This window comes from Amphiprion ocellaris, chromosome 20, assembly GCF_022539595.1.
Source record: "Amphiprion ocellaris isolate individual 3 ecotype Okinawa chromosome 20, ASM2253959v1, whole genome shotgun sequence".
Classification (NCBI taxonomy): Eukaryota; Metazoa; Chordata; class Actinopteri; family Pomacentridae; genus Amphiprion; species Amphiprion ocellaris.
In genome coordinates, this window is record NC_072785.1 from 10,757,029 (window position 1) to 10,771,718 (window position 14,690).

The 14,690-nt window shown below is 38.8% G+C and overlaps 1 protein-coding gene across 3 annotated transcripts in view; it reads right to left on the reverse strand.

The window, feature by feature from the left end:
• Positions 1–9,132: 9,132 nt before the first annotated feature.
• The window catches only part of aqr (aquarius intron-binding spliceosomal factor), a 56,099-nt gene continuing 50,541 nt past the window's right edge, over positions 9,133–14,690 (reverse strand). The window contains exons 35-37 of one of the 3 annotated variants that reach the window (XM_055006113.1): positions 13,995–14,105; positions 11,253–13,106; positions 9,133–9,772 (exon numbers count right to left, since the gene is read on the reverse strand). In XM_055006113.1, coding sequence (XP_054862088.1) covers positions 12,852–13,106; positions 13,995–14,105 — 366 coding nt within the window. In that variant the 3' untranslated portion in view covers positions 9,133–9,772; positions 11,253–12,851. Of the gene's footprint in view, positions 9,778–11,222; positions 13,107–13,994; positions 14,106–14,690 lie in introns of all 3 variants that reach the window. The other 2 variants (XM_023277347.3, XM_035951484.2) reach the window with 2 other exon arrangements.

A 14,690-nucleotide genomic window follows, 5' to 3' on the forward strand; every position in this document is an offset into this window, starting at 1 on the left:
AAATTGATGATGATTTTTTTTTCAAAGAAAACCTTTCTGGAGTGTTTTTCACGGCCCCCTGTACATTATTTCATCATATGGCACGTTTTTACAACATGTTGAAAAATCACATTTCTTTTTCGACATAGTATACTATGGCGTTTTTAAAGCGACATGCTATACTATGATGTTTTTTGAGCCACATGCTATACTATGACGTTTTTTGGGCGACATGCTATACTATGACGATTTTAGAGCGACATGCTATACGATGGCGTTTTTTGGACAACATGCTATACTATGATGTTTTTTGGACGACATGCTATACTATGACGTTTTTAGAGCGACATGCTGTACTATGACATTTTGAGAGCGACATGCTATACTACGACGTTTTAAGAGCAACATGCTATACTATGACGTTTTTAGAGCGACATGCTATACTATGACGATTTTAGAGCGACATGCTATACGATGGCGTTTTTTGGACGACATGCTATACTATGCCGTTTTTTGGGCGACATGCTATACGATGACATTTTTAGAGCGACATGCTATACTATGAAGTTTTTAGAGCGACATGCTATACAATGACGTTTTTTGGACGACATGCTATACTATGATGTTTTTTGGGCGACATGCTATACTATGACGTTTTTTGAGCCACATGCTATACTATGACGTTTTTTGGGCGACATGCTATACTGTGACGATTTTAGACCAAAGGCTATATTATGACATTTTTAGAGCGACATGCTAAACTATGACGTTTTTAGACCAAAGGCTATACTGAGACGTTTTTAGAGTGACATGCTATACTATGACCTTTTTTTGAGTGACATGTTATACTATGATGTTTTTTGGATGACATGCTAATCTATGACGTTTTTAGACCAAAGGCTATACTATGACGTTTTAAGAGTGACATGCTATACTATGACGTTTTTAGAGCAACATGCTATACTATGACGCTTTTTGAGCGACATGCTATACTATGATGTATTTTGGACGACATGCAAAACTATGACGTTTTTAGACCAAAGGCTATACTATGATGTTTTAAGAGCGACATGCTATACTCTGACATTTTTTGGACCAAAGGCTATACTGTGATGTTTTTTGGACGACATGCTATACTATGACCTTTTTAGAGCGACATGCTGTACTATGACGTTTTTTGGACCAAAGGCTATACTATGACGTTTTTCGAGTGACATGCTATACTATGATGGTTTTAGAGTGACATGCTATACTATGACGTTTTTAGACCAAAGGCTATACTATGACGTTTTTTGGACTTAACGCTATACTATGACGTTTTTTGGACCAAAGGCTATACTATGATGTTTTTTGAGCGACATGCTATACTATGACATTTTGTTGAATGACATGTTATACTATGACGTTTTTTGAGCAACATGCTATACTATGACATTTTTAGAGTGACATGCTATACTATGACGTTTTTAGAGCAACATGCTATACTATGATCTTTGTTGAAAGACGTGCTATACTGTGACGTTTTTAGAGTGACATGCTATACTATGACGTTTTTAGGCCAAAGGCTATACTATGACATTTTTAGAGCGACGTGCTAAACTATGACGTTTTTAGACCAAAGGCTATACTGTGACGTTTTTAGAGCAACATGCTATACTATGACGTTTTTTTGAGCAACATGTTATACTACGACGTTTTTTGGACGACATGCTATACTATGATGTTTTTTTGACGACATGCTAATCTATGACGTTTTTAGACCAAAGGCTAAACTATGACGTTTTTAGAGCGACATGCTATACTATGACGGTTGTTGGGCGACATCCTATACTAGGGCTGCCACAAACGACGCGTCGACTAATCGCCTGAGCGCGATACGTCATCAAAAGCGGAAGTGAGCGCGCAATGCAACAGAAATCACCGTCCGAGTGGAGCGCGGAACACGCATGGACATCCGCGCTGTATCGTGCATATATAGTATATGCATATATTATATATGCACAATACAGGGTGGACATCCGCGTTTACGATACAGCGCGGACATCCGCGCCGCATCGTGCATATACTATATATGCACGATACAGCGCGGATGTCCATGCGTGTTCCGCGCTCCACTCGGACGGTGATTTCTGTTGCATTGCGCGCTCACTTCCGCTTTTGATGACGTATCGTGCTCAGGCGATTCATCGACGCGTCGTTTGTGGCAGCCCTATCCTATACTATGACAATTTTAGAGCGACATGCTATACTCTGACGTGTTTTGGAGCGACATGCTATACTATGATGTTTTTTGAGCGACATGCTATACTCTGATGTTTTGTTGAGCGACATGCTATACTATGACGTTTTTTTGAGCGACATGTTATACTATTACGTTTTTTGGACGACATGGTATACTATGATGTTTTTTGGACGACATGCTAATCTATGATGTTTTTATACCAAAGGCTATACTATGACGTTTTAAGAGCGACATGCTATACTATGACGTTATTAGAGCGACATGCTATACTATGACGTTTTTTGAGCGACATGCTTTACTATGATGTTTTTTGGATGACATGCAAACCTATGACGTTTTTAGACCAAAGGCTATACTATGACGTTTTAAGAGCGACATGCTATACTATGACGTTTTTTGAGCGACACGCTATACTATGATGTTTTTTGGACCAAAGGCCATACTATGATGTTTTTTGGACCAAAGGCTATACTGTGATGTTTTTTGGACGACATGCTATACTATGACGATTTTAGAGCGACATGCTACACTATGACGTTTTTAGAGCGACATGCTGTACTATGACTTTTTTGAAACAAAGGCTATACTATGACGTTTGTTGGACCAAAGGCTATACTATGACGTTTTTTGAGCGACATGCTATACTATGACGTTTTTAGAGCGACATGCTATACTATGACGTTTTTAGAGCGACATGCTATACTATGACGTTTTTAGAGTGACATGCTATACTATGATCTTTGTTGCATGACATGCTACACTATGACGTTTTTTGGGCGACATCTTATACTATGACAATTTTAGAGCGACTGTCATATATAGTTTTCCAAGCACTGAAAGACAGAAAGTCCTGTAGTCACTTAGCTTTCGAGGAGAGGATTTTATTATCCAGATTATCTGTGCTGTCATTTAAATGTAATAACGGTCGTGTTAATCATTACTTTGGACATATTGTGGGAGGTTATTTTTCCAATCTACACTGCAGGAATAAGTACTACAACATGTGAATCAGTCATTGAACAACATTAACCGTTATAGAGTAGATTTACTGTTTTCTCCAGTTTAACTTCAGAGACTGAGCAGATATTCAGGACTACTGACAACACAGAACCTTAACCTTACTGTTTTAATCACAATTAGGTTTTCTAAACATTACATTAATGTGAACCAGCGTCTCCACTGATAGTTTTATTAACTAAATGTACCACATTACACTAGCACAACTCACTTCAGCTGTTTACATAAAACACAACACAAACATCGTTAGCTTAATGCTACGTTAGCTTTAATCAGGCTACTCGGTTAGCATCGCTAACATTAAAACTAATATTTACCGGATGCTAACTTTCTTCTCTGGTCAACACACACAGAAATAAACTCCACCAACATCTGGAGTGCATGGCACACATTACATCTGACACTAAACTTGCATATAAAGTGCATTAAAAGCGACACCGATACGAAAAACACTGACTTACCGAACTATCAGAGTCCTTTCAGTGTCTGCTGGTAGAATCAGCCGAAGGCAGAAAACTGGTTAAAACAAGCCAACGGGCAGGAAAACTGTGGAAAATGTTCTGCTTCTCCACCGATAAATAAACCAACAGTTATTATATCAGAATTAATCCAAACGAGGAGAGCAGAGTCTGGGCTGCCTCCTCCATAGGACCTGTCAATCATTCCAGACCAGACTGTCAATCAAGTAACCCCGCCCCCTGGCTTCGCAAAACTTTAAGGCTCTATAAAAAAATCTATATTGATTTATTTTAAGATCGGCCACCTGATCTCTCATTTTGACCATGAAAACTAACGAAAAAAATTATATACAGTCTATGCACCACTCTGTTTGACTCCACACTTGCTGATGACCACTTCCGGTCTCAGAAAATGAAAAAACTGACCTTTTTTCGTTTCTGTCTCTTACTGATTTTACTTTTTTGTTATTCTAAATATAAAATGAAAATCAAAGCATTTTTAAAATTTCATGCATTCCTTTTTGATCATGAAAAGGAAAAACGCCTTGTATTTCAATTTAAATTTTTGTATTTTAAAACGAAAATCAAATAACCACTCGTTTTTTGTTTTTCCATACCCGTTTCAGAACTGAAAATCCAATTGCCAAAATATACACCAACGTTGCCTCTGTCTCTCTCTTAGTCTGTCAGTGAGGCACCGTCAGCTTGGCATCAAGGCTTATTGCCTGCTGTATCCTCTGCCAAGACTTCTGGGAGACAAAACAGACAAAGTTGAATTGAAAAACTGGGCAAGTGGCTTCTGTCCTCCAGATACTTGGGAACAGAACTGGGCAGACCAAAAAAGCAATCTAACTAGGTCTTAAATTGCACTCACATAAATATTGCAATACACATTTGGGTGTTGGCCACCTCATTTTTTAAATGACGTCTCTGATTACAGCCCCCATTTAAAAAGAATGAGCTGATTTTGTCACTGTGTGCATCAGTCAATACTGAGGGGTAAAAAATGAGGATAAAGAGCAGTTTGGATTGAAAATGAAATATTCACGAATCCAATTTGAATAAGCTACAACATAGACAGCAGTACAGATTTGTAGGTCGGCTGCTCAGCAAGAGTATTTTGCTAAGTATTTATAGGGGTTCTTAAATACTGAATCCTGAGCTATTTTGGTGGAAGCTGAAAAAGCATGATGCCAGTCAAAACTGATAGGAAAGCTTCTGAGTTTCTGACTACCCACAAACTTTGCCTTGAAGAGCTAAAAAGTCTTTTGCTTTCTGATAGTCTTGCTGTTATTTGAACTGTATAACTGAGCCTCTACAGCAAAAACATGAGTAATTCTAACATGTTGCTTGTGTTGCAACATCCACCCCACTGGCCTCAGGGATGCCGTTTTCAAGGTAATTCTGCTCCAGCCTCAGAAGAGAACTCTTTATTGACGTTTAGGGATCAATAAAGTATTGCACATTTTGGCCCCAGTAACTAGATTGGTTGTATGTTGTGTTCCAGCCAGTTGCTGCTCTATTGCATGACCCTCTCTGCCCCTTTGGGATTTCTTTTGAACTGTAATTCTGTTTCATGTCTTACTTTTCGTCTCACCGCCAGCCTCAAAAAGTTTGTATATTCCAAGATAAAAGTAGGAAAGGTATTTCAGTTGGACTTGTCAGCTGAAGAAGGCCTTTTTGCAGTGAATGTACTGTGAAGTTTGCTTTGGACAGAGTTTTTCGATGTTTGTGATATTTCAATGATTGAGAAGTAATCTAAAAGGACTAATTTCACTTTTAAACCATTAAAAGAAATATGCACATAATTTAGTTAAATGGCATACTCCAAAAATGTCAAAAATACTCACTTTGAATAAAAATATATTAACAGCCCTGAATTATACATTTTATTCAGGTAAAAGTACATAGGTGTTAAGATCCAAATGCACTTACAAGAATTAATGTGAAAATATTCCCGCATGTAATTGGCCCTTACATCCATTAACATGAGAGTAGTATTTTTGTTAAATCCTTTACTGAATTAAATCTGCAAACCTGCAAAACCATTTCTATCTATAACTAAATCCTAAAAAGGATATTTGAGAGGGCAGTCTGAAAATTTTAACTTCTTTTATTTTAAATGTTGAAAAGCTGTCCTAGAAATGTGTGCGTGGCTATATCTTGAAATAAGACAGAACAAATTTGATATATTCCTATAAGAAACGTGAATTTTTCATCAAAATAACTTGTGGAAGGTTTTTCTTTTTTTAAATCTGCAAAGAGTTTGAGTATATTTTGCATCAAAACTGATCTGCAAAGTCCCAGTCTCTATAGTGGTCAGAAAAATGTAGTGGAGTGAAAACAATACTTTGTTGTAGCTGAAAAAGAGTAGAAGAATGTACTTAGTTACATTCCACCACTGCACATCCTGTCCACAATGCATCATTTAGGGTTCAGTAATGGCAGTCTCCCCATTCAAAGAAGTCGAAGTGGACTCTTCCACTTAACCTCTGGAACCATATTACCTTTTGACTTTAGCTTATTTCCCTTTCCTCTGTGTCAGATACAGTAAGAGAAGGGCTTTTAAGTAGACAAATTGCAGCGTATAAAAACCTTTAATGGCAACCTTTTTTATTCTTGACAGGTCATCTTATAAGCACCATTATTGCTGGTCTCAAAGTTAAAAAAAAGCTCTGCTGAAGCAAACCGAACTGACCCCAACAGCAGCAACACAGCAAAAATGAGACTTAAGGTCACTAAATTAGTATGTTGCAGATGAGAATGGTAATTTGCCATGATATTCCTCTAAAATGTTTGGTCAAGCACAAGCGTTCCCTCCCATATTTGTCATGATAGCTCAGAGCACAGTGGGTTGAGTCACAGGGTTTGAAACTAGCAACTAGCCTTAAACTAGCAACTAGCCTTAAAGAAATGGAGTTAAACAGTCTAATATCGCTATGAGACACTGCATGGGATAATAGCAGGGAGTTGACCTAAGGTAAAGTTTTATGACAATTGGTTTAACAAAGAACGAAGGAGGAGGGCATAGAGGACGTAGGAATATGCATTTGAACATGGAGAAAAGAAAATGGTCCATTTAGTTAGATAGATAGATAGATAGATAGATAGATAGATAGATAGATAGATAGATAGATAGATAGATAGATAGATAGATAGATAGATAGATAGATAGATAGATAGATAGATAGATAGTCCCCTATATACATAAAGTAGTCCCTTACGTGTATACAAAGAAATAGAAATAAATGAAATAGAAAGAAAATAAACAATAGTTTCAAATCAACTGCATAAAAAGTAGACCAAACCACATATTTAGTGTTTTTTTCCAGTTGATGTAATCAAAAACTAATTATTTAAGAGCTAAGTATGCAAAATTATATAAGCCTTAAAGGGATGCCAGTCAATTTTTCCAAAATTTCAAGTTCTGCAAATCAGGCTTCTACTGGACAGCAATGAATATTGAATGGCATATTGGTCAAACACTGACTGAACTTGACTCTTAAACATAGTTTTCTTCTCTTCAGTCATCATCTTCCTTATTGGATGCAGTTTTGCCCTTTGCAAAGAACAGCACTTTAAACCAGCCACATCTTAAACACGTCTGATGTTAGAGTAATCCATCTGAGACACTTTGTCTTGTACAGTCGATAATGTGCCTTTTACATTCTGACAACTGACCACTGTGAAGTGAACTAGCTCTTGTTTTTATTAATTTAGCACCAAAAACCTGTAAAATGTACATTATCCAATTATCAGATGAGATATCTGAGATGAATTGGTGCACAAACCCAGTCCCCCTTCACATAAGTTTAGAGCTGAGAAATATTCAACTTTTCCTCTGGGTGTTGGCTTTCAAAATTCAATAACTTACTCAGGCATGAACCCACAGTGTCAAAACTTCAGTGTAACCACACAGCACTTTGAGCCAATAGATCATACTTCTTCAGAGCTTTCTTTTTGGTCAAAACTTTTGAGTCCTGACTTATGATGTTAGCTTTCAAAGGTTCAAGTGTAAAAAATAAGGCTTAAATCTTGAACCAGAATCTCAAAACTCTCATAGCAAGTTTACTTTTTTATCCCATAGCCAGTTTCAGTCTCATACAAAGCCACATGAGCCCTCTTAATAGAAACAATAATATGAAAACAAGTAGTTTTGAATGTCTTTGAGCTACTGGGTCACACCACTTCATACACCCTTTCAAAGTTAGAGTTTATGCGAGAGAAGTTTCCAATTTGCCTGCTGGGATTAGAGGATGTCTCACACTTTCAACCACTAAGTCATTTCACTTTGTCCCTTTGTATTTTCTGAGTGCTTTTCAAACTTTGGCTGACTGCTACCAGAAGCTCACAGCAATTTTTTATATCTGTTTGTCTTAGTGTGGTCAGTTAAATGCTGAGCTTGCTGTCTAAAAAGGCTGTTGAGACTTTTAGCCTCCACAGCCTATTTAGCCAAAAGCAAGAGCAAATACTGTGAGGTCTTGAAGTCTCAAAGTTACAGCCAAACTGTGCCTCTTAGCTTCTGATTTAAACTCTGAAACTGCTCATCTAAGAACATCTTAGTTTATTTTAGTTTTTTGCCCATATAGACATACAAACGTGGAAATGCCAAACCTAGGATTGAATGAGGATCCTTTAGACCCATCAAATTTGAGTTTGCGTTGTTCAAGGATAATTAACTCACGTGATAGTTTATTTTCTCTCAATTTTTAGCCGATGAGTTTTAGATCAGCTTGAGAAATGGCTAGCTGCTTCAGCTGTGTGGATTCAGTTTCACCATCTAAATATGTAATTTATGCGGACTTTAAAGCTGCACCAAGTCATATTTTTTTTAATATCAAACCACATGATTGTGCTTTATGTAAAAGAGGCTGCTCATTGTGACAAACCCACCGAAAATTATCACCAAATCTGCCATTTTACTCAATTTTTGCATCTTTTCTTCCACTCAGCGAAAAGCTACAGTGAGATTTTTCAAAGCTTTTCTTTTGATAAACTTCACTGTAACCGACCTAACAACAAACAACAAAGTTATCGACTAACTGGAGAACACTGTGGAATCAGCGGAGATTAAAATCAAACAAAATGGAGGGTAAAGCTCTTCACACTTTAAATGTTGCCATTTACAGCTTGTTTCACTGCCTCTAGGTGGCCTGGAAAGCAGTTAATGCAGCTTTAATTTCCCCATATATCCATCTGAGCAGTTGTGCATCCATCCGTCTTGGCTGTGACGTGACTTGGCAGCCTGTTTCAAAATTGTGTGCAGGACTTCCTCCGTGACCCTGAACACACAAAAGCAGGTAAACAAACAGTAAATAATAGTTAAAATCCATCTGCAGCCTTCTGTATCTTTTCATTTGTGTTCACCGCAAGATTTCACAACATGGATTTTCCACCAAATACTGTATACAATAAGTCAATCAACAAACACAGAGGGCAAGTTCAAAGCAGTTTTTAATCGCATTATAAGTTCCCGTACAGTCATTTACAAGTCTAAACATTTCCATTGTTAAATTGCCATTTTCATTCTTATCTTCTTCATGCAGTGTCATCGTGAATTAAACAGCAAACACAGACCATGAACACAAAGCCTATTTTCCTCCTTACAAACCCATGCAAATTGGAAATCCACGGTTAATTACATGTTAACAGGAGGAGTGGAATCCATTTTCCTGACCTTCCAGACCTTTTTTCTTATATAAGTTGCTAGAAAGTTTCTTAGTTATTTGAGCACCAGTCATCTGGGGATATCTCCACGTGAAATAGACAATAACAGTCTTCCTCGAAGTGAAGCCTTTTCTGAAAATCTTGCTTTTGGCTGTTGTGTTGTCTCATCCTGATCACTCAGGATGGATCTCAACACAAGGGCTTGCCGTGCCTCATGTTATTGGCACAGGTACGGCCCAGGTTGGCTCCCTCCAGAAGTAAATCAGAGAGTCGGTCCAGGCCGAGGCAGGTGGTGAGGGGGCAGATGAGGCCGTACAGACCCCCTAAGGTGATGCCGAGGGGCCAGCCAAAGCACAGCAGGATCACCAGCCATACGATGCACCAGAAACATGACCCACAGTTGGCCATTCTAGACTGGAAGAAAAAGTTTAGAATCACTGATAGTCTACACAAAATGAACATTTGCATGCTTTTCCAAGCAATATGCTTTCACTATAGTTGAATTGATAAACAACTGTCACACATTTGCTGGAATTCTGGAGGAAGTCTGGCTGCAGGACACTTTAGATCGCGCATAATAGGGCGTCAGTCACAACAATAGCATCAGTGTTTCCTGTGAGCAGCAGTGCTTCTTCAGTGATGATGGGAGATTATCAGATTGAAACGTGCCCTGTTGATGATCTGGATGTACTTGTCAGGATTAGGCAGTGGCCTTGACAAGCCATGATAAGCAATAACCACCAGGCTAGTCTGCCTGTTGAGGACAACAGGCCGCCCACTCACATGGTGTTGAAGACTGGCACTGGCACATTAGTCACCCACTAATAGCAGATCAGCAGAGATCATGCATAACTTTGGTAATAGCCGTTGCTGTCAACGCTGATAAGAACCGCAGCCAGGAGTATAATGTGCTGCTATTCTGAGGGTTAAAAAAATGTCTGTTATATTATTCATCATGAAAACACTGCTAATTGGTATACTGCGCAATGTGTGAATCTTTCCTGCCTGAAGATTTATGCAAAACATACCAGCAAACATACAATATGTAGAGACTTTTGCTATGGTGAAACTTCATTTATTCCACACAGTGCAATATTAAGAGAAAGCAGTAGGACTAAATCTTTTTTGTGATAAAATCCACCAGAAAAATCTGCCCTGAGGCTCAGCCTTGAAGTTGAGATTGTAGAACTGATGACTTTATGAGTGTGAAAGTGTTGTGTGCTGTCAGACTGATTCCCAGAGCCTGTTTTTAGCTTTAAGACACAATGGTCAGATCCTCCTCCCCTCCAGGCACAACTGTCTTGACTCTATATAATGTGTAATTTCCTGTTGTGACACTACTGTCACGTAGGGTTGGGCAATAAATTACCCATTCAACATGAGTGTGTCTCATGGTGGATCCCGTGCTTTTGTTAAACACCCTCACATTAATAGAAAAAAAAACACATCAGCCTGCAAACCACAATTATTTTAAAGGCAAAATGACATTACACAATCAGGACAAGCTGAATTTCGGCTTCTGCTGTAGCCTCAGCTCACGCAAAACACTTCAACACTTAGTACTTCCCTAAAATTCTTCCTCTAAACCTTCTGTTATTTGCTTTTGTAATGTTAAATTCCTTGCAATCACTTTTAACTGACTAAATTACCGATGTTAATTTTCAAGAAAATAGTTAAAAATCTTGGAGACAATTTTACCAGAAGCACTAAAGACATTTTAAATTATAAACGGTACACAGAGAGCAAAAGCACTTATGTACACTGTTTCACTGCATGCTGTTAGTCTTTGTGATACATCCACCCTTAGCAAAGGTTAGAAGTCTGAGCTTTTGCAAAGTAGCAATTAACCTAATGAATACCTGTCGCGTGAGTATAAAAGACATGTTCACCTTCAGCAGAGAAAAGCTTCTGGAGGATGCGAGCGCCTGGTGTCCTTCTTGCTTGTAGCAAGTCTCCCAGATCCTGCTTGAGGCTTCCAGAAAAGATGTGTTCCAGCAGTAGCCACTTCCCACTAGTTAGCTCTAAATTACTTCAACAAGGTACCACAGGCAAGTAAATTCTCATGAGACCAGCTGAGACAGGACAGAAAGATAACTGAGAGGCTGAACACACGGAGGATATTACACAATGCAGACATTCATGTGACTCAAGTAAAAGTATGCTTGCTGTCATGTGTTTCTAGAGGCTTACTTAATGGTGTGGTAGAACATTTAGCACGTTGTCTCATGGTTACATTTAACCCTTTCATTGCAATGTTTATTCATACAGTATAAATTATGCATTCATTTATAATTATGTATGTTGGTCACAGTCTTTTTGGCTCGTTGTCAAAACTTTTGCCAGTAATTCAAAGTTGCAGTCTCAGCCAACAGAGATAATCTCTCTTATCTAACCTCTCCATCTGATCCTTTCCTCAGCCGACAGAAAAGCATAGCCTACTACTCCAAAACACTCATGTGAACCTCGACCTGCCGTGCACTGCACTCAGACGATGGGGGGGAAAAAAGGCCTTGCATGGCTCCACACTTGACTGACTGCAGAAAATGTGTCTCTCCACATCCGTCAACACATGGTTCTCCATCAGGTCTTCCTACTGGCCCAACCACAAGCAGCTGTGCAGCTGACCTGTTCCATCAGCCTGCCTGAGGTATGATGTAACAACAACTAACCTCTGGTGCATGATAATGAATTCATTTCCAGTCTGTGTTTTTGCCTGTAGGGTTGTGGACTGTGTTAACCTCTTAATTTTAATTAATTTAATTTATGTTTAAATTGTGAAGTCCTGGTTGGGATCTGGCTTTCAAATAGCTATTTTGAAAACAAATATTAAGCCGCCTGTTGTCTCCTTAAATTCAGTCATCAAATCTCAACCCTTAGACTGATCCAGCTGATGCAAACCGCGCTATGCCGTTCATATTTCACACAAAATTATGAATGGCAGAGGATTTAAGCTTGGCTGGTTGAGTGACTGTGTACATCCAGAGGGCAAGTTGAAATCCCCCAGCATGCACACTGGCCCTTGGGTGAAGTGACTGACCTACAAATGCAGCTTAGTTGCGGCTTGTGTTGCTGGTATAGGCTGAGCCAATCAGATTTGAGTTGTGCTTAATGCAGAGGAGGGAAGCAGATGAATGCATGGAAGTATCATGACAGAGAGATTCTAACAAGGCTTTAATGTGTTGACTGGATACTAGTTGTTAGAGCGTGCGTGTGAGCGAGATATGTAGTGTAGATTAGAGTCTTTTGAAAAGTATTATCAGCTCTGGTGGCTGTATATAAATGTAATAAACATGCGGCATACAATAAAAGGATTTCTATTTTTTTTTAATAAAGTACTGATGGTAACAAAAAAATCTGATGTTTTAGGAAAAAATTAATTATCAGGATTTCCTTTCAGTAGAAAACTAATTCAGAATCACTGACTCTGCACTGTATTTTTCTTATGGGATTCCACTTGGTCCCTCAATAGTAGTCCCATGTTAGATGCTCTACTGCTCTTGCTCCTCATCGCTGTCGCTGTCTCTGCCAGGATGCTCTGGCATCTTAGCGTGGCCTACTGTATCCTGGTTTCCTTCCTTCTCACTGGTGTCCTCTGAGTTTGGCTCGGAGCTTGCGTCACCTTCTGGGGTTTCCTGCTCCATAGGGGTTTCTTCCTGCGGTTCCTGAGAGCTAGCAGGTGCTTTCTCAACCACAGCATCTGTCTTGGTCTGTTGTGGAGGCAGAGCCAGTTTCTCCTGTTGCTGCTAAGAAGCCACAGGAAAGAATAATATTCAAAACATGGAGCAACAATGTTAAATTTTTGACATTATACTGTAAAATATACTCAGTTAAATAACTGTCCTGCTATACACTGTACATCACAGTTTTTGCTTAAAAGGTGTTCGATCATTTTTGGAGGCTTCAGTTTGAGGTGCTGTTTATATTGTGTGATACAAAGGTGTTTCTGCTACTAAACCTACCCTCATAGATATAAACGTAGAGACAAAGTAATAGAAACACCTGCCAGTTTTACAATGCAGCTCAACAACATCACAAACTACAGTCTCTAAAATGGCCATACAGTTGAGTCCACACCTCTGAAACTATTTCAACACAACAAGACTATTTAATTTCATGATTTATTGCAGGATCCTTGTATTAGACTGAATTGGCAAGTGGTTGAGTCTATGAAATCTAAGTGTATTCTGCAGGAGTATTTTCTTTGTTGAGGGCATTATTGTTTAGATAGTAGCAGCGTAGAAATATCTCTCTCCCCTTTTTAGTATTTTTTTTTTTACTCTCATTAATTCTCCTCTTTTTAGTGAGCACAAGAGACTCTATGCGACACTGACGGTACAGTTAAAAAAAACACTCGAGCTTCATTTGGCACTTATGCTTGGCTTGTGGCCTGTTAATTTTTCACATGTACAACTACAACAATTCTGCATCTGACCTACTTACTTTACTGCATTAAAGCTTAAAGGTTGAAAACTGCGATCAGGCAGGGACAGTGACAGCTGCCAAGACTTAAGGAAAGTTAATGATAAACATTTATGATTAGGTAAGGCCAGTGTAGCCTTATGCTACTGTAGTAGTAGTTTTTAACCGCTTCTTTGACACACTCCAGTAGTGTGGATATCAAATATTTTTACCTGTCTGTACTTCTGGGAGGTCTGGATCATGTGCATGTACATGTTGTACACCAGGTTGGCCATCTCTGGCATGTTCTTCACGATTTGGTCTGGCTGTCCAGAAGCATCTCTCTGAAGGGGGGAAACAAAATAATAACAATAAGATTGCTTTGAGTCTAGGATGTAATGTGAAAGGAATAATAATGAAGAACTCTCTCTGTCTTGTTAGCAATCATTCTTTCAGGCACCACCTGGTCATGTATTGATCTGAAGCTAAATGTGTAGGGGAAATTACAATTCACATGCCTGCTGCTACCTACTTGTTATCTGAAAGCAAATTTCTCCTCTAGCAGTAACTGCTCACGTACTATCAAAAGAAGTTGGGGATGCACAGTTGGTAATTGGACAGTATTAGTATGCAGACAGAGTCTAACAGCCTAAACTGAAGAGTGAGGTGATCAGAATATTTAATCTACTTGGCTGTAGCCTCCTAAATAAAGGGGTGATGCTTAGAGGCCCTGTGGGCATCTTGTCAAAGGGAATGAGACTGAGAGCTTCACTACTGTACAGCCTGGGTGTGATTTCATTGCAGTAAAATGGTCAGTAAAAGCACTGGGGCGTTAACTTTATTCCCAGTGACTTAATGTAACTATACACCATGTTTTACTGTTTCTCCAATTCTACACGCTAACACTGCTATAAATATGTATATATCCA